At 40.7% G+C, this 20,592-nt stretch overlaps 1 protein-coding gene across 2 annotated transcripts in view; it reads left to right on the top strand.

The window, feature by feature from the left end:
• Znf277 (zinc finger protein 277) overlaps nt 1-19,418 on the top strand; it is a 111,521-nt gene extending 92,103 nt beyond the window's left edge. Inside the window, exons 6-12 of one of the 2 annotated variants that reach the window (XM_021202137.1) lie at nt 4,777-4,887; nt 5,554-5,686; nt 12,464-12,531; nt 14,349-14,445; nt 16,362-16,404; nt 17,681-17,855; nt 19,063-19,418. In XM_021202137.1, coding sequence (XP_021057796.1) covers nt 4,777-4,887; nt 5,554-5,686; nt 12,464-12,531; nt 14,349-14,445; nt 16,362-16,404; nt 17,681-17,855; nt 19,063-19,249 — 814 coding nt within the window. In that variant the 3' untranslated portion in view covers nt 19,250-19,418. The remainder of the gene's footprint in view (nt 1-4,776; nt 4,888-5,553; nt 5,687-12,463; nt 12,532-14,348; nt 14,446-16,361; nt 16,405-17,680; nt 17,856-19,062) is intronic. The other variant, XM_029541186.1, reaches the window with a different exon arrangement.
• Nucleotides 19,419-20,592: the final 1,174 nt, after the last annotated feature.

The following is a 20,592-nucleotide window of genomic DNA, read 5'->3' as shown; positions in this document are numbered from 1 at the left end:
CACAACCGTACTATTAACTTAATCCTATTTGTCCAAACCGCAGATCTGGAAAGAAAGATCTGACAACTTCCAATGTGAAACCAGGACAGATGGTGAGACCCAGGAGAAGGAGGCATTAAAAAAAACAAAACTGTTTCTAAAGTGTATAGGGCAAAAAAAAAACTGAGAAGAAAAAAATGTTTGAAGTAATATTTTAAGTAAAACTTCATTCCTAACTAGAATGATTTAATTATATATTCATAATTATTACATGCCTTTAAGGACCATTGTGAATATGGGAAAATATAATAATTATGAAAACCAGAAGTTTCTCCATAGCTTCTAATTTGAAGTAAAACTCTGTGATTAATGATAAAATTAACATTATAAAGAAGGTAAGAAGTTGAAATACTAGTTAAAATTGCTGTGCATTTAATTTCCTGGAAATTAAGTCTAAATTGATGTGAAACTAATTTAAGTTAACAATTTTAGTGAATCATCTTGGCTGGTCTTTAAAAACTTGAGAATCTGGAGCTAAAGCAGAAGGTACCCTCTTCTGCCAGACTGCAGAGGCTGCCCGGCCCTTGCCAGCTAGCTGTGGCTAGAAGCATAAGTGCAGACAGTCCCAGCCCACCCTGGCCTTCTCAGAGTCATAGGTTGAATCACCCAATCTTGAATTAGCTATTAAACCATTTAGGTACCAATAGAACTTATAAAAGAATGTCAACAGGAGTTGTGCCTCATAGAATTAGGAGGATGAAAGTTCACAGATACACCTTTTTGCAATCTGAGGAGCCAAGAAAACTAATGGCAAATTTAGTCGCAATCTGAAGACATGGACACCCCAAGGACCACTGGTAGTGATGTCTCAGGGTCCTAAGGACAAGGGAAGATAAATAGATGTTCATCTCTTTTGCAGTATATTTGATCACACTAACCCCAAGATTGTGTTATTTACTAGAAAGACCCATTTCTAGTTGTGGTGTGGTTCGGCCCTAATGCACACTTTTAATCCAAGAGTTTTCTGTTTATTGTAAACAGGATTAGATAAACCATAGGTCAAGAGGTAGTGCAACCAACCAGTTGATAGGGAATGAATGGGGGGGGGGGAACCATGGAGAGGAAGTCAGGAGGGCAGATAGAGATGCACAGGAAGTAGAAGGGAGGGGCACACAGTTTGAGTGGGTGTTGAGGCGGCATGGAGAAGGAGAACATGCTCTTCCTTTAGAGACATTAAGGAGAGAGGTAAGCTGGGTGCTTTTTCTGCCTTTCTAAGCTTTCACCACAGCATCTGGCTCCCAAGTCTTTATTAACAAACAACATGTCTCACTCTCCAAATCCTTAATGGATTGGGCTATACCTGCTTGTTTTGGTGAGGATACTTGTCTTTATAAGTCATTCTTATTTACGGACCAGTCTCTTCCAAAAGCATCCTCACAAATATACTCACAAATAATGTCTTACTAGTTACGTACTCCTTCCTTAACCAGGCAAGGTGACTCAGTTAACCATTCTAGTAATGGAGAGTGAAGCCCCTTCTTGATAGCTCTGTCTATCTGTTGTCTCCCTTCGGTGACTGGATGTCAAGAATGGAAGCCCCAGGAAGTCCTGGTCAAGTTGGGCCACTTCTAGGCAACCTAATCAAAACTAGAAGGGTACCAATCTGGCCACCAGAACAGACCCTGGGGCCATGTAGAGACTGGCATCAGCATAAGCTCTCTTCAGGCTGTCTCTGCATCTGTTCGACACCCTCCCCCTCTGAGTCTAAAATGGGCATGAAAACCTTGGGAAGATATCAGGGTGGCAAGGCAGGAAAATCTTTGAGCTTTCTGAGTATACAGAGTAGAGCTCTTACTGAGTGCTAACCTTCAACGCCTCTCTTTCAAAACCTAGATACCTGTCTGGCAGGCCCCCAGAAAATTAGAGGAAGATTAATCCTCAACCGATGTGTTAGAATGGCAGGTCGCTTCTCAGCAGCACACGAGGCCGAGACAGTTCCACGTAGAAGAGGTTTTATTGGAAGGGAGAGACAAGGTAGTGGCAGAGGGAGGAGAGGGGGAGAGAGTGAGGAAGAGGCCCTCTCATTTATATGGAAAATGACGTAACACAGGTAAAGGTGGGAGGTGAGCCAAGCGGATGCTGGAAATATGGTGCCTGTTGTTTTGGCAACTGGTCTGCAGGTCACAGGTCGCGCTGTCGCCTATGTGATGTCATAGGTTTGGGATGTCCTGATGCCAACATCAACAACATGTTCAAAGTCAACAGCAAAGGCTAGACCCATGGGGGGCATTCTGGTACCCTAGCAACTCTTCGGCCAATTGTTGGATCTGTGTCTGTTTCTAAGCTCGTATGTAAACACCCTGGGTAGATCTGACTCAGGCCTGGTACTTTTAGGAAAAAGCTTAGAGTCAGGATTTCATGGGGCTTGGCCCAGTGGAACCTATCTATACACAGGTCCTAAGAGCAGTGCTGCCCCAACACCCCTTGAGTCACCTCTCTTAGACTCCAGAAGCCACTCTTCACAAAGATTGGGATATCTCTTATCTCACACATTCCTTGAACCTGGTTTAGATCCCATCTCTTGGTTTTCAAACCTTATTCTACAGGCCTTTGATCTGCAGAAGTTGAGGGGCGAGGCTCCCATTAGTACATTCAATGTAATTGGTAACAACCAGAGATCTTGGATGCATAGCTTGGGGTAGCAGAAAAGCTGCCAACTCGTCTGTGCTTAAGCCAGCTGTTACTTCTGACTCAAGCTAGGAAGGGTTGGTAACTGCATCTCCTCCTACAAACAAAAACCCAAGGCATGTCCAGCTGTGTTTTGGCACTCTCCTCGGACCCTCAGGTCTCTGTCCTGCTCTAGTGTGGGCTTGTGGTATAGGAAGTTTCCTGCTTTCTGAATCATACCATTGCCGTCCATCCGTCCGTCCACCTTGGTTGCTGTGAGAAGTTCCAAGTCTCTTTCTCCCTGGAGTCTTCCACAGCATAGGTTCTTCCCTGCAACCAAGGTGTAGGATGTCCTGGGAAAACTCTGAACGTCTGACCAACAATGTAAAGTCCCCAACAAGTACTTGAGTTGAAGTTTTGAGTTATCATTAAGCAATTAAAGAATAAGACAGCTTATTAACCACAGATTAATAAATGTGCCCACTATATCATGAACCTGAAAAGGTAGCATACATTCATGGAGAGAAGGTTGCTTTATTTTTATGAAAAACAAATTCAAAAACACTTCGAAGGAATCAAAGGTATCTAAAATATACATCTTATGCAGCATCTACGTGCAGTCTAAGAGTGATATACATATTCCTACATCCCCTAAAACTCTCACTTTTATTTATGAAAAAGTCTTATTAGGAGATATTACATATATATATGCTTCTTTGCTATCTAAGTAGTAGAAATTAAGATTTTCATGTAATACATATATTACATAACATGCTACTCAACTCTGTAAAATAGTTGAATCACATCAACAGGGATAGAACCTGGGAGGCATGCTACCAAGTGAAATGTGCCTTGCACAGGAACACAGGTATCTCATGATCTCACTCATATGTGGAATCTGAAAAAAATCGAGGTCATAATAGTTGATAATAGAGTGGTGACTTCTAGTGCCTAGGAAGAATAGTGGAAAAGGCAGAGTCAATTGGTGCATGGGCATCATAGGTAAATAGCAGTAAGAGGTTTGGTATGTTGGTGTTGCCCAATAGAGTGACATTAGCTAGTGCCACAAAAAGCTAAAGAAAGAAGTTTGAGTGACCCATGTTAGAGCAGATATAATGTAAGCACTCTACAATATCTATATATCAAAATATCATATGATAAGAAATGTATACATCATTATAGTTTACCCATAAAAGTAAATTATAATGTAGAAATAAGTTTCCTTTTGAGCATAAGATAGTCTACAAGCTGATAATTGGGCTTCCAGGCTGTCATGACCCTTGTATGTAACATCTACTAACAGTAGGTACATAATCTCCATGTGATACTGTCCTAGGTGAATGCCCATGATCTCATGTCACAGAAAAGGCCATCTTGATATTAACCATTTGCCTCTTCTCCATTGTATTTGTCAAATTTTTCCAGAGAACAGAACTGCCATGTGTGATAAGGGAATAATACATAGGAGATTTAGAGGTAGAGTTGCCTTATCCATACTGGAGGCCAAGCCCTCCCAAGGTGGACTTTGTAAACGTTAGAGGCAGACATGCTCCATGCAGATTCCCAGGGCTCAGAATCAGGGGAGTTCATTTCACGTCCTATACTTTCAGATGCCCAACATTCCTGTGAAAGCACCCTCACCACCACACATGCCAAATGCTTTCCTTGTTCTCTACTATTCCTTATCCCAGTAAAGTTAGTGCCTAAAATTAAGCATCATTTCCATAGTGAGTTGGAAAAGCAGAGGCAGCATCATGTATTTACTAGATGAAAGAGTGGGGCCCTTCCCCCATCCCCTACCAGGCAGTGGTAAACAGATCTGAGTTTAAGGTCAGCCTGGTCTACAGAGTGAGTTCCAGGACAGCCAAAGCTACACAGAGAAACCTTTTCTCAAAAAACAAAAACAACCGAGAAGAATAGGACCTGATGCTCCTACAGTGTCTAGCCCTTCCAATATTAGAAAACAAGCATGTGGGTTTGCATATTGTTTAGCATAGTCATTTTAGCAAGGCTCAAGTGTGTATGTCTGTATCTAGTACTTGTTTATCCTCTGATTGGTTATTGTTAATCCTAGCCTGATTTGCTCCTATATTATTTATAAAAATAGAAATTGTTCATATTCCTTCACAGATCTGTTCTGTTGAACCACATGGCCAAAGAGCATGCTTTCAACATTGGTTTGCCAGACAACATTGTAAATTGCACTGAATTCCTATGCACATTACAAAAGAAACTGGACAAGTAGGTATTCTCTGGCAAAATATAGCCTAAACCTAATTTAATATTAGACACTTCTGAATTTTTAAAAGTTATTTTAATAAATTAATTTAATTTAGAATTAAATGAAAGTTACTCATTTCTTATACTGTGGAAGTTTACCCTTTTTTGGTATTATATAGCTTTTATCTAGATTATATTGCCTTCTAGTGAGTTTTGAAATTATTGCATTTAAATGCATGTTTTATGACAAACATTGACTGTGTTATATCATAAAAAAAAAATACTCATCATCAATATTCTGTACTTTTCTCATTGCTGTGACCCGATACCTGGTAGGTCACAACTTCGGGAAGGCGGGGTTTATATTGGCATATCATCCCAAGGGGTGCCAACCATTGTGGCAGGGAACAGACGGAGCCTGGTCACATTGCTTGTACAGTCTAGAAACAGAACAGTCTTTGCCACAGTTTGAACTAAACATCAAGTTGGCCAATTTAGACCATTACAAAGCAAACCATACCGTACCATGCTTTCTACAAAACCAAGTGGGTAAAGGGACGGGGATTCACCGAGAAACCATATTAACCTCATTTATTTTGTTTAACACAAATAAATGTAAAATTAAAATAGGGTTCTGCAACAATTGTCCAAGGGATATGTTTAGAAGTATATGTATGTTTCCTTTAGTTTACAGTGTTTGTACTGTGAAAAGACCTTCAGAGACAAAAACACCCTTAAAGATCACATGAGAAAAAAGCAGCATCGTAGGATCAATCCAAAAAACAGAGAATATGACCGATTCTATGTCATCAATTACTTGGTAAGTCTTGCTGCTTGTAGTTTAAAATTCGGCTACACAGAAGATGACCTATTCGGCCATCATTGGGAAGAGAGGCCCCTTGGTCTTGCAAACTTTATATGCCCCAGTACAGGGGAATGCCAGGGCCAAGAAGTGGGAGTGGGTGGGTAGGGGAGCAGGGGCAGGGGGAGAATATAGGGAAGTTTCTGGATAGCATTTGAAATGTAAATAAAGAAAATACCTAATAAAAAATTAAAAAAATAAAAATTTGGCTACAATACCACAATCAAAATCTACCTACAAGCCAACAAATGTCTGAATAATGAATGAATCGACACAAAGGTTAAGAGGCAATGAGAGGCATTATCAAGAAGTAGTTAGCAGTGGTTTACAAAGCAAATTTGATTGGTTGTATTTTGGTTTGCCAGATGTTTCTGCAGTAAAGATGACAGATGCATCTCTAGAATTCAGTGTGATAGCGACTGAAAAAAACAAACAGTATTTCATTATATACAAACCATTCCCCATTTGGGTTTGGTACTATCTGGCAGCTTGAAGCCAAGGGTTTATGTACTCTGCTTTTAAAAAGCCTTTAATGAGCATTGGGTGTGCTGGGCGCCACACAAGATAATTTTTTTAAAAGCAGTTTCTTTACTCTTCTCCCATCTCCCCACTAAATGATCCTCCCCTTATCCTCAAAATAAAATGTGCATCTGTATCATTGTCTGCCAGCTTCTCTTTAAGGAACGTTTCAAAGAAACTGTTCCATTTTATGAAGCAAATATTTTTGTTTGGTGGCCCATGCCACAGATTTTAAATGTCTTAAGGTATAAATTCTCTGTCCTGTCTGCTACCCACTGTAGATTCATCCTTTGGGGACAATTAGTGGTATTCAGTTAGAGACAGCTTTCCTAGAGTTATTTAAAATTCTGGGAGGGGATTTTGGACTGACATGATGCCTGGAGAATGCCACCAGGCCTGCCTTCAGTCCTCCAGCTTTTTCATTGTATGTAATGAGGTGTCCTACCCATACTTAGAAAAGGGTTACAGACGCTACTGAACAATGAAGGATGAAAGCTCTGATGCTGAAATTCCCTGTTTTTCCCCCCTCTCAAAGTAAGTACATTAAAATCTAAGCCTGTTGATTTGGAAAGACTGAGAGAATATTATCAGCCACTTCCTGTGATGAGTGTTGGGAAGAAAGCAGTACACAGGATCTGTGTTGGAAGTCCCTGATCTCATGTGCACTTTTTATCTGTTTTAACTCAGTCATACAGTGTTAAACTGAAATTCTCTTCAAGAAGTAAGTTTAGCATTCGCTTAAAGATTGGCTCTGGGAGCCGGCCCAGGTTTTCTACAGATGTTTTACAACCAGCAAAGGCATCCTCTGAGTCCTTCCATCTTCTCTTCAGATCATTCAGTCATGACTTCCTAGAGCCAGTGCTGCTTCAGGGCCCAGCCCCCTCCAACAGGGAGTGGATGCCAACACTGGTATGCGGCTGCTGTAGCAAGCCATGAAAGCAATTCACTAGTTCTCCTTCCGGGGCCCTTTAAACTAATCTTCGAGAGCTGTGAACTAGCAGGACACTGTATAGCTGGAGTCTCTACCTAGAGGGAGACTTCAAAGGATCCACACACTCATGTTCTGCTAGCATATTAGGAAAGTGTGATACTTCAATCCCTGAGCATCAAATAGTGTGCCTGACTGTCAAGCTGAAATTATTTATGAGTGCCACCTGCCCCTAGGGGGAACATGATAGGTTGTACTAACCACAGATTTGCTCTAGCACTTCATGGCTCAGGAGAATATAATGGTCTTAGTAGATATGAAATGAAAATAAAATCACAACCTGAGGATGCTGTTGACATAAATCCCATCTTTAAAATAACAGCAACTGACAGAGATCTTTCTGTAGACCAGGCACTGTCACAGGTATTGGTATAACAAGTCATTTAACCACATTCCCAGGACACAGGCATTGGTGTAAAAGCCTTCTTGATAGATATGGAGACTGGGGCCTAGTGAGGGTTAGTAATTTCCACAAGTCCACACAGCGCGGGTAAGCTAGCTATCTACAGCATCTTTTTCTCCATTCACATGGCTAAGATAATGTTGGTACATCCATTATATTCTTTAGCTGAGTTTTTTAACAACTGTTGATTTTTTTCTGCCTATTCTCATGTACAGAAAGTACAACTGGCTTTAGTCTGCAAGAATGTAATGATTTTCACCTACAACCATAGTACTTTTAGCCCAAATATTAAAATAAATAGTTAATAAATATGAAAATTATTACATAAGATGTATGCTGATGTATTAGCATTTTTAAACATGATGCAAACACCTTTGAAAAGGACAGAAGAAAGGAATAAAGATATAATGACCCTGAACTAAAGAACTGTGTACAGGCACTTCAGCATTAACAACATCCCAGGGTGCTTAAAGAGACTGTTAATAACTAAAAAGCATGATGCCTAGGATATGCATGTAAGAGACTGCTCCAAATAGTATTAATGCATCACTGAAGAAAAAATTAGAGCCAGCAGCTTCTCAGCATCATTATAGTCTTAATTTAGACATGTTAATGAACAGCATTTAATGTGAAGAACAAGTCATTAACATGAAGACTAAATTCTCTAAAATTTTGCCTAAGTGATAACTAATGATAAAAACTTACTTTTTAAAAATAAAAGCAAAAGAGTGAGAGACGTCCGTGGCTCATTCCTCACAGGGACACAGGCAAATGACAAAGCTGTAGTGGTCGTCTGCACTATGGTCCCTCCTGTCCCTTTCATGCAGTCCGTGCACATTGCAGCACCTTCCAGACAGCAGAACACTAGAACAGAAGGCAAGCAGGGCGGCTTGTCAGAGCTCTACTCAGAGTTTAGAGGCTGGAGTGGGAGGCTGCCGTGAGCACATTCAATGAGAATCTTGTCCAAAATCAGCATGCCACCTCCTCTGTGGGCTCCGTCAGTAGTAACTCAGCCACGCACCAGGGAGCTTCCTGCTCCATCTCAAACCCTTCCAGCATCTCCAGAACCTCCTGGACACTCTGGCAGGATGCACTCCAGCAGTCACTGAAGGTGAAAGAACAAGGGACAAAGAGGCTGGTAACAGCTTCCCTCTGAGCTGAGCAAGCTGGCAAGTGTTTTGCTTCCTCTTAGGTGAGAGAGTTTCCATCTCTAATAACTTATATTCATTTTTTGAATGTAACAGACTTACAAACACGCTGAACTCCTTTGCAGTCTGGATCATCTACCCAAAATCTTGCTTTATTTCCTCATCAACAAGAACCAAGAGTTCAGTTACTCTAGCCTCGGGTATAACAAACTGCTTAACCTCACTGGGCTCCAGCCATATGTTCCTAAGGCACTCATGAATCAAGCCCAGACTTTAATAAAGGAAACTATTTCCTTCATCATTTGGTCTGTTTTGTTTTGTTTCATTTTCTTTTCTCTTACATTGTTTTGTCCTAAAATATACAAAACCATGTAGATGTAGGCTCCTAGCTTAAAGAACTGTTACAGTCCTATAAATCCTTCGCATTTAAGGAAGTGTCTCTTCTTCGGTCTGCCATGTGCGCGTGTGTTGAGGGGGTCCTGCTTTCAGGAGATCTTTCCCCCTTTTGTCTCCACCCTCTCATTTCTCACAGACTGTCTGACACAGAGGCTTGAGGGGATGTTTTGAACATCTTTACAGACATACCTTCCAAACTTTCTTTTTCTTGTGTTCTTAGCTTTCCTGACATGATGCATTAGCACAGTGTCTCAATGGGAGTCACATGCCTTGTTTTTGGGGGATTTTTTGTTGTTGTTGTTTTTTCCTGTGTTACCCCCTTTAACTCTTGACCCAAGCAGAGTACTTTAGGAAAGTCTAGGTCACTGTCAAATGCATACTGCTAATTTCCTAATATATTAATGAAAATAGATTTTCCTCTTCTCTCAATCAGAAAATTGTAAAGTTTGTGTTCAAATATAGATTGACACAGGTTACAGTGAACTCTCAAAAAGTTGTGAAATTACGCTTAAGTTAAAAATTTGACAGTGGGGGAAAAATCAGTTTTTCCTTTGACTTGGAACTTTTGTTGATAGCATCATTTATTCATTTCACTTGGAATGGTAACATCACAGATGGCCTCTCCTTGAATGTCTTGCAGCAGTAAAAATATGACCATAAATCCTAGTCCAGCGAGACCAAGTATGGCATGAAAATTTTAATGTACTACCAGAAATCATTTCAGTGATCCTGTTTACAGTGCTGAGCCATTCTTGGTGTCCTATAATGAGGTCCAACACTTTAGGATGACTCTAGAGGGTACAGGCTAGTACAGATTAACTGTCTCTGATGACAGTATGGGGGGTCTCAGCATGTCTGAGCTTATGCTTCGTTTGGTTGATAAGTAATGACAGTTTCAAAGCCTCTCATTAAGCTGATGAACGAAGGATATTCTCGCTCCCTCTAAAGCATAATGGTGCTCATAGTTCTCTGTGTTAGCTAAATGAATGCCTTTATTTTAGGGTGAGGCATGTCCCTAACTGAGAAAATCTTGGTTCCAGGCTTCCAGAAGAAAGACATTGAGTGAGAAGGATAGTTGTGCTTAGAGCCGGCCGGGCTGGGCTTGACCTGACCTGTGTCAGCTCCTTGAAAAGTTCAATGGTCGCCCTCCATCAACGTTGGAGCATACTGTCTGCTTGGGCAGAGTTGAGTGAGAGAAGACAGGTCATAAAGAGAAAAAAAGTTCAAATGAGAAAGTAAAAAATAACTGGACCAGAATAAACCACCCTAATCATCCTTCTGTGATATTTTCCTGACACTGTGACTTGCCAAACAAAAGTCCCTAAAAGTGGAACTTAGGCACTAACTGTAAAAGATAAAAGGTTTGAACAGATATTGAATTCCTATTCATACCCAGCATGTGCTTTATAGACATTGTTTAATTACCTCACAAAAATCTTTCTGAAATAAGATCTAAATTGACCTCAATTTTTGTATTTTTAAAGTTACATTGAAAAAAAAAAAAAAAAAACTTTTCAGTATCTACTGTGGAGTCAGCAAATGTAACCAGGAACAAAGGCCAAGTCTCCTTGGACGTTCAAGGGAGGAGATGGATAGCAAAGGAAGACCAAGCACATAAGAAGCACATGCGTGCCTGCAGCTCCTGAAGGAACATAAAGCGGCTTGGCACAGGAGTGCTGTTGTCTTTCATTTTTCATTGTTTGAGCTCTGTCCACTTATATACTAAACTTTAGTCACTTTCACATACTCCATTCCCGTCTTTCTCTTCCTGGAACTTTCCTTCTTGCTAGGTCTCTCTGCGCTATATTTTTATGTCTTCTTTTTGTGTATGGCCAATGACTTTAGAGTTTCTTGACTGAGCATAGGAGGGAGATCATTTATTGGAGCAAGAGCAACTTATTAGTGGCTACCATTACAGCTTCTCCAACAACACTTGATTGCCTCAGTAGGTATGGGGCCTCATATTGTGGCTATCATAGCAGATAACCACAGCACAGTAAGGTCACAGATACCATAGCTGGGCCATTCCCAGGGACATCTTCTTTATTGGAAGAGTTTTCTTTAGACAGACCAGTCAGTGGAGGACTGAGTTGTGTGTTCAAGCAGAGACCAGAGTGACCACTCAGAGATGCAATAGGAAGTCCAGCCTGACTGGGACATCCTGAGGAAGAAAGGGGCATCAGGAAATAAGAATACAGAAGAAAACCTAAAAGGGCATGGAGATACATAAACCATGGTAGGAAATCTGTACTGTGTTCCAGCTGTGAAGAAGTGCCCTTCAGAAAGACCACTATGGCTGCTGTCTGGGAATAGACCAGCAGAGAACAAGAGTGGAAACAGTCCATGTGAGAGTGGCCAACCTGCAGACTGCATACTAAAACATGCGGCCAAGGACAGCCCAATACAAAAACCATAAACTTCCTTAAAACGTTATGAGATGTGTGTGTGTGTTTTGTTGTTGCTGTTGTTGTATTTTTGGTGTGTGTATGCACAAACATGCAGGCACCTGAAGTTAATGTTGAATGACGTCCTCCATCACTTTCCACTTTATTTATTGAAACCCTTTCTCCCTGGACCCAGGACTCCCCAATTGCAGCTAGTCTTGCTAGCCAGCTGGCCCCAGGAATCCCCTATGTGGGCTTCCCAAGTGCTGGGATTACAGGTGACTCCCATGCCTCCTGGCATTCATTCAGTTTCCAGGGATTCAAAGTCTGCTTTTCATACTTGTGCAGCAAGTACGTTATCCACGGAGGCATTTCCTCCGCATCGAGTGGTGGCGGCCAGCGGTGGCAGTGGTGGCATCAGTGGTGGTTGTTAATGTTTGGAGGGAGGGGGAGTGTAAGTTGATTGTGAGGATCTCAAGTGTGAACTCTGCAGATTGGAGAATCATTTTGCAATGCACCTGCAATATTTCAGAGTCTTTTCCAGGAGCTCTTCTTCAAAAGGAAAAAAAGTGCAGATCCTTAAGTGACACTAATACATATCAAGGGTTGATAAACAGTGATTTAAAATTAAGAAAGTATGGTGGTGGGTGGGAAGAAAAACGTGATTAAAAGGCTACTGCTGTTTTTACAGAAACAAATATTTTCACTATTTTCGTTTTTATCATTTTAGGATTTATTCACTTCAATCACAGCAATAAATTTGTAAATGTATCTTACTCGAAGCCCATGTGACTTGGTTTGTCTTAGTGGTGGTGGTATTTAGGTTCGATGTCTGTTTTCTCACTCTCTGCACCTCTCCTCCTTACTCTGTCTGAACTCTGCGTTCTTCCTACAAAGGAACTCGGGAAGTCATGGGAAGAGGTGCAGTCAGAAGACGACCGCGAGCTGCTGGACCTTCAGGAAGAGTAAGGCACCGACCGCACGCTGCTGGTTAATTACAGTGTGGGACAGACAGAGAGCAGGCAGATGGGTCTCATTCGGGCTGTAATTACCATTCCAAAGAGGGGGAATAGAAAGAAGGACTCTGAGCCAGGCACCCTTTCATGAAAATAGCAAGGTTTTTAAATTAAAATAATTTTCCCATAAAAATCACTAAAGATACTTTTGGGTGAGATTAGTTGGGGTTTTGGATTATTTGTTGTTTTGTTGTTTATTTTTGTTTTGTTTTGTTTTACTTTCTACTTTTTCATACAGAGATCAGAACATAAAAGTACAGAAATTATGTTAAAATTACAGATGTGTATTGTCGGTGGCTTAGACAAATATCTGCTGAAGATACAACAGTAAAGACAGAAATTTGACTAAGGCTATCTGATTTCTTCATATTCTTTTCTACCATACATAAAAATATCATCAAAAGGAATTTAAATAAAGAAAATAAACTGGTACTCTGAGTGCTCATATGTACTAATTCATGTTAGACAGTTTGTTATGTGATTCTTACATCCATCCCTTTGAAGCGGTACTGTTCATGAGTCCGGCAGTGACACTGCAGTGCAGATAGGTTAGACAGCTTGTCTTAGATCACAGTTACAAAGAAATGGCACTGAAAGAGACGTCACACACCAGACATTCCGTAATGGGCATTTCCAGTTGTCTCTGTCTGTGCCCGTTCTCCACTACTTCCTTAGTAATAAAAACCTGATAAGTATCAGGATGCTTTCTGGCATGTAAGTAAAAGACTTCCACAGCCCTCCTTGCAGCTACATGTGGCCACATATCTGCACTTTGACTGCAGAGATTTCAGCAAGTGAGAGGGCATTGCAAGGTCTGGGAACAATATTTCAGCACTATGGTATGCGCAGCACAGCTCCTTACGGGGCTTTCCTATCACTACACTCTAAGGACCTGACGAGAGGCCACAGAAAAAGAGAAGGGTTTGTTTGGGCTAATGGCTCCGTGGCTGGGCAGCCATGGAAGCTGGATTCCATCACTGCTGATGGAGCTTACAACATAACTTTCCCATCTTCAGATAAGAAAGCAGAGGCCTTGGGCAAGAACCTTATCGGTTACAACCACTCCCTGGCTTTCTGACCCTCAGTTGGCCAGCAAGATCCCAAAACAACTCCAGGGCTGGGGTTGTGAGCTGCCTGACATGGGTGCTAGGAACCAGACTCAAGTCTTCTATAAAAATAGTACGTGCTCTTAACCTCTGAGTCATCTCTCCAGCCATGCACGCTTTTTGAGTTATCATTCTACCACGAGATGTAATGTTTGCCTCATTTAAAATAACCAGTGTTTCCCTCTTGAAATATATGTGTAGGCTTTGTTAAAAGAAAACACACACATACACATACACACACACACACACACACACACACACACACACACACACACATAGTCCACCATGTTGAAGCACAGTTGGTTGAAGTACCTCAGCTCACATCCTGTGTATTTAGTGCTTTGATTAATAGGAGAACATCCCATCTCTTGGTAAGTGTCCTTTTGGAGTTAAATTTCTCTGTCTCTGGAAAATAGTCATTGTTCAAACGAATGGCAAACAGGGACACTGGGGTAGCACCTACTGGCTATGTCTAGTCATCTCAAGCTTGGTATTCCAGACCCTGTATCTCAAAGTCATAATGGGATGTAGCAGTCGTTCTCAAAATGTCAGACTCCAGGATTGGTGGCATTTGCTAGCAAACAGGCACTAATACAACTCACCGTGAAGTGTACCTCCAGTGAAAAGATGACCATGCTTTCTGTCTTCTTTTTAACCTAGTGACTGGTCTGATTGGCAGGAGTACCCAGTCTCTGCTGTCTGTCTATTCTGCGAAAAGCAAGAGGAGACAATAGATAAACTGTATGTGCACATGAAGGTGAGATGCTTTTCTCTTTCTTTAATTTGGTTTCATTCTGACAGTGTGGAGCTGGTAATCGTTGGATCCTCATTTACTCACTGGGGTGGTTCATGTTAAACTGACAGGACCTAGAATCTCCAGGGGAAGGAGCCTCTGGGCATGCTTGAGGGTTTTCCTCGACTGGGTTCATTTCGTAGGTGACTGCACTAAATGTGGACTGCACCACTCCATGGACCGGGTCTGGAACTGGGTTAGGGGAAAGAAACTAGTGGCAGCATTTGCCACTCTGTTTCTTCTTTCTCCACGAAGGCTTGTTGTTGTATTATTGTGGTGGTGGTGGTGGTGGTGGTGGTGGTGGCGGCGGTGGTGGTGGTGGTGGTGGTGGTGGTGTTCGTCAGGGTACATTATTCTCAGCGTGGAAACAGTCAGGAAGCACACATCCTCCAACCCTGAAAGTGCATTTTGCAAAGAGAAGAGCTAGGCCAGGTCCATCCAGGAGAAGAGAGGACGGCGCAGTGTAGAGGATGATTGACTGACCCAAGCGGGCTGCAGCTTAGATGCCGTAGCCCTCACCCTCAAGGTGCTTCCCTGAGCACGGTAGCTTGGGAGTTGAGAGATCTGCAGCCACAGTGGGTTCTGGAGTCTTCTTTCTAGTTGTTACTGTATTGTTGACTAGGATAGAAAGAACAGAGGTCTCGCTATTCACAATGGTCAAGAATGGAACTGGACATAGTGAGCCACTTCAAGGAGGAAAAACCAGAAAGAAGAAAAGAGGCATAAGAACATACCTGGTCTGCTTTTCCCTCTGGGTATCATGTTTATATTAAAATGAAGCTAGTAATTCTGAACCTTTATTCACTTCAGTATACCCAAAAGATACTCCCTATGTATTGCTCTGACCCTTGGCTGAATGATGGGATAAAGAAAAGAATAATGATATATGACAATATTACAACTTGGGAATAATAATAATAATAATAATAATAATAATAATAATAATAATAGTAATAGACTATTTCTGAAGAGTTCTGACATTCTCTTCCTGTCTTCTGAGCTATGTCTATAGTTGACATCTGTTCTTCACTCACCTTCAGTCATCCTCATTCAGAAATACTCTTCTTAGTTCAGCAAAATAGGGACCTGGGCAAAGCTAGAAAGACTATGGGCATATATTCTTATGAATCTGTTTGTCTGTAATGGGTTACCAGTAGGATGGATATATGGCCATTTATTGATATATCACCATGTAGGGGAAACATTTTTGGTATCCCCACAAGGATCATTGGTCCTGCTCAGTCACTGTTGTTGGTAACATGTCATGAACTCCTGAGCATCCTGCATCTGCACAAAATGCTGCCATGGGAACCAAGATATTTTTTTCTGTGAAGTGATAGGTTTGAACATTTATACAGGCAGCTGGAGAAAGGGGACAAGCAGAAGACCATAAGTCTCTGTACTGTGGCAGTCCAAATAAAGCATATTGATGTGAAAGTGGAACTGAAGAAATACACACACACACACACACACACACACACACACACACACACACACACCTAGCTATGTGAAACATCACTTGCTTATGGCTCTTTAAAACCTCCTTCTGTAATTGTGGTCCAGATGCCCTGCATGCAAGAATCACAACTTAGCATACAGTTTTATCAGGCTAGATATTTCAGACATGTAAATTGTCAAAACTGCAATAAGCTGTAACTAATTAAAACATTTCAAATTGATTGATGCTTTGGGTTGTGCTTTAAAGAACTGCTGACCATGGAAGAAGGTAGTTAGAATTAGAAGATCTCAAGAGCAGAAGATGATGAATTCAGACTGCTTCTATATACTCAAGCCCCTGTGAATCAGATGTCTGTTTATAGCTTTAGCCTGAAAGATTAAATAATTCATATGCTTACAAATACACTCCTTCCCTTTTTTAGGACACACATGAGTTTGATCTCCTCAGAATAAAGTCAGAGCTTGGTAAGTTTGCTTGGGAAGTTATTTTCTATGACACTGCACTTTTATCAAGCATCCTATAAGTGATGCCTGTGTCCTTTAGCCATGACTGAGGGCGGCAGTCACATGAGCCGTCTCTGTAGAGACATTCCTAAACTCACCAAAGCAATGATTCCAGGCCATTCTGAATTCTGATCTGCAAAGGTTTACTTCTTTTTTTTAATTTCACATACTGTTCATCTGCTCTTCTACATATGTGAGCACCTTAATAAAATGCAAAGAGGATAGCAGAAAGAACACGGGTAGCTTGAGGCTTGGAGCTTTTTAGTATAATTCATTTATTTGTTTTGTTTTTTGAAACAGAGCTTCATTCACTATGCAGCCCTGGTTTTTATAGGACCTAGAATTTGCTGTCGATCAGGCAGGCTTCAAACACACAGAGATCTGCCTGCCTTTGCCTTCTGAGTACTGAGATCAAACATGTGCACTACCACACCCAGATAAGAGCTCTAGTTCCTGAACTCACATAACAGTAGTGTCTGTTATGTACTATGTATCTAACACTAGGCCTCAGGGCAGAAAACTGTGAACTGTGTGTTCAACAATACGGCAGTGCTTGGCAGAATACCTACTATGCGTTATTATAGATGTGACCAGTTGTATAACTCTCAGGGTGACTGCCATGAAAGGGTTAGCAGTGTTGCAACATAAATCACTAATTTCCTAGTGGGTCTAATATACTGAGCTCCTGGCTATGTGACTTCGCTTTGCTGCTATTACAGACATGCAGTGTGTTAGACACATTATTATGTGTTAGATACACAATTTGTTTGCTAGTCAGTACCATAGGCCACAGAACCACCAGCCTGGTGTGAGATTGTGGCTCCACCATTTCCCAGCTGTGAGATCTTGAACAGTTTCCTAGTGAATAATGTTGACGTAATGATTCCACCCAGGTGATGATGGTTTGGAAGATGAAATGTATTAAGACATAAAAAGTGGTGAGCATAGACCACAGCATGTGAGCCCTATATTGGTGTCCATTATTGTAGTGTAATTGTTCCATGTTTTCGGTTGGTTAACTAGGGTGTTTCCTGTAAGAAATTATAACAAACAATTTTCCATGTTTTCAACATAAAGTTGGTAAATATTGTAGAATTATATATCTTAAGATACCACATGATATCATACAAATATTTTAAGTTTTTATATATCAGTTTAAAATAAATAAAAAAATTTTAGAGAAAGTAAATTACTGACAATGCATAAATAATGCTAAAGGTTGTCTAATGGTTTGCAGGATTAAATTTCTATCAGCAAGTGAAGCTGGTCAATTTCATTCGAAGGCAAGTTCACCAGTGCAAGTGCTACGGTTGCTGTGTAAAGTTCAAATCCAAAGCAGATTTAAGGTCTCACATGGAAGACACTAAACACACCTCACTGCTTCCTGACAGAAAGACATGGGATCAATTGGAGTAAGTCGTGCTGAACTGAACATGAACCTCCATATTGTGTCCCTTTATTTAACTGCTTTAAATGTGTACATACATATGAAACCAAGTATAAATGTGTGTGTGTGTGTGTGTGTGTGTGTGTGTGTGTGTGTGTGATATTTATATGACTGATTTGGTATTTGAGTTGGCTAGTTGGGTATAGAAGTAGATACAGACTTTTAAATTATATTTTATTAGCAAAATATTTTAAGCACCTTTTCACATCCAGTGCTCATCCGTTCCGTCTTTTTTAATGGCTGTCAGATGTGAGATTGACAACTGGGCCCTAACTTGTTAGGTTATCTCTTCCTTTTTTGCTATTGCAAGTAGTAATATAATGAATAGCTATATGGCTGCATTTGTGTCCTAATTATATCATTCAGATAAATTAGTATGTCAATGGCATGCACATCATAAAGCTTCTGGTGTACATTTTCCATATTGGCACTTTTGAAACATTAAACATCATTCTCTGACATGAACTTTTTGAAATAAGTGATGTCAAATTTCCCAAGTGGCATTTGCCAGTCTAGTCCATCTGTGGTGGGTCTCACATCATTTTTGTTGACTTTGGTGGAGGGAGTGGGATGCTGGCTGGCTACCTAATATTTCAGTATCCTCAGAGAATGTTAAATTAGGCCTCCACAGAACTCTAACCAAAAAACCCTCTGGTTTTCCTTGTTTGGAAGACTTCCCATTTACGAAGGCCAAAGTCAGCCCTCTATCGACCTGGTACTCTGGACTTAGTCCTCATAGAAACTAGAGATGGAGGAACATGGTTGTAGCTTTGTTGGGTATTTGAAATTTTTACTTTTGAAAAATAAATAAATAATTATTTTCGGCTCAGTTAAAATTTTGGATGGACCCTACTTTGAGTAAATAAAGGGGTTGCTGTTTTTTGGCTGATAACAGAAGAGCACGGTACTGGACCAGGCTACCTGTCCAGCTAATGTTTCCTATCATGATAGAAACTGAGCTGAGTGGCCACTAGCAAGACTCACATCAGGCTCCAGTCAGACAGGAAAGGTCAGAGAGAAATCAACAGAGGTGTCTCCCAGCACAGCCCTTGCAGCTTATTAAAGTGTCATCAGGGGACATGGCAAAAGCGGTGCTGTGTGCAGCTGCTGCCTTAACATTTTTCATGAATTGTACTCATTTGGCTATTCGGTGTATCTGTGGTTACTTTCAGGTATTATTTCCCCACCTATGAGAATGACACTCTCCTGTGTACATTGTCTGACAGTGAAAGTGACCTGACAGCTCAAGAGCAAACTGAAAATGTTCCCATCATCAGTGAGGACACGTCCAGACTGCGTGCTTTAAAACAGAGCAGTGTTCTCAACCAATTGCTACACCAGGGATGCCTGGGAAACTAGGAGAAGCTGCTGCTGCCAGTGCAGTGTCACATGGTTTTCTCCTGTAAGACACAGACAAAAGACAATTCAGATTTGATTGACTGACACAGCATTATTCACAGCTGAAATCATGGTTGTTGTTAATGGAAATTTTTCAAGAAATAAAGAAGAAAAATAAAACATGTTTTTATATCTGGACTGAAGAAATTTTATTATCTTGGATGATTTTATTTCATAAACTCATGATTATCTACAATATGAAGAACGTAAAAGTCACATTCAAATGGATGACCCTGACTTTAACCCATTGTTTAGTCTCCTTCCCACAGGCCTGTCATTTATCAAGTCACAGAGTTCACTGTGATTTCTGTACTAAATTGGGAAGTTGTGAATGATTAAAACAAGACCCACTGAAGCAAAGAAAAATGGCCAAAGGTCTGGATAATGTACAAATTGGACTATTTAAAAATAATCCAAACCTGATTGTATTACAGTGTTATTGTTTCCCTGTTGCAAACTCCATACAAATGGGCAAAGTGTAATTAACCTCACTCTTCCCCAAAAATATATGTGTACCTATATATGCGTTTTCCCTGATGCATTTTATAATAGTAACAAAGATAAGTACCACTGTCTATGAACATAACTATAGTGGTATTATACACTTAGTAAAGTTTAAAGGAACTTTTCAATACTATTTTTACTTTTCCCAGATAGTCTCAAAAATGTCTCCAAATAGCAAATACCAACTATGATACACGTAATATATGACCACTTATAAGATGCACTCAGGAAAACAAAAATCACATTTGTAGATTTCTACCAGAAAATAAACATCATGCAAGTCTTAAGTTAAATGACAGTCTGCAAAATAATTGACTTTTACCATTATAAAAATGTCAAGGTCATTTTTTAAAGAAAGCTAAAATTGTATTCCACGTTAAGGAGGGCTAAAGACAGTATAATGGCTAGGGTGGATGGGGGACAGGAAATTAGCATCTGACTTTCCATGAAAGGCAGTGGGATTGTTGCAGATGTTTGACAGGGTCTGTACACAGTATGGTGTTTCCATTAGTTACTCTGCTTATAGGGACCAAAAGCCTGACAAAAAGCAGCTTAAGGAAAAGGGGACTTATTTTGGCTCACAGGTTTGGGGAACAACCCTTGAGGTGAAGAAGGCTTGTCAGCTACAGCAGGAGGTGGCTGGTCCTGCTGAAACTGGTGAGGAATGGCTTTCCCTTTTTTGTTGTTTTTTTGTTTTGTTTTCTTGTTTGTTTGTTTGTTTTTTGAGACAGGGTTTCTCTGTATAGCCCTGGCTGTCCTGGAACTCACTTTGTAGACCAGGCTGGCCTCGAACTCAGAAA

Source organism: Mus pahari, chromosome 7 (genome assembly GCF_900095145.1).
Source record: "Mus pahari chromosome 7, PAHARI_EIJ_v1.1, whole genome shotgun sequence".
Taxonomy (NCBI): Eukaryota; Metazoa; Chordata; class Mammalia; order Rodentia; family Muridae; genus Mus; species Mus pahari.
The sequence above is the reverse complement of the archived record's forward strand: the minus strand, read 5'-3'. Positions and strand labels throughout refer to the sequence as shown.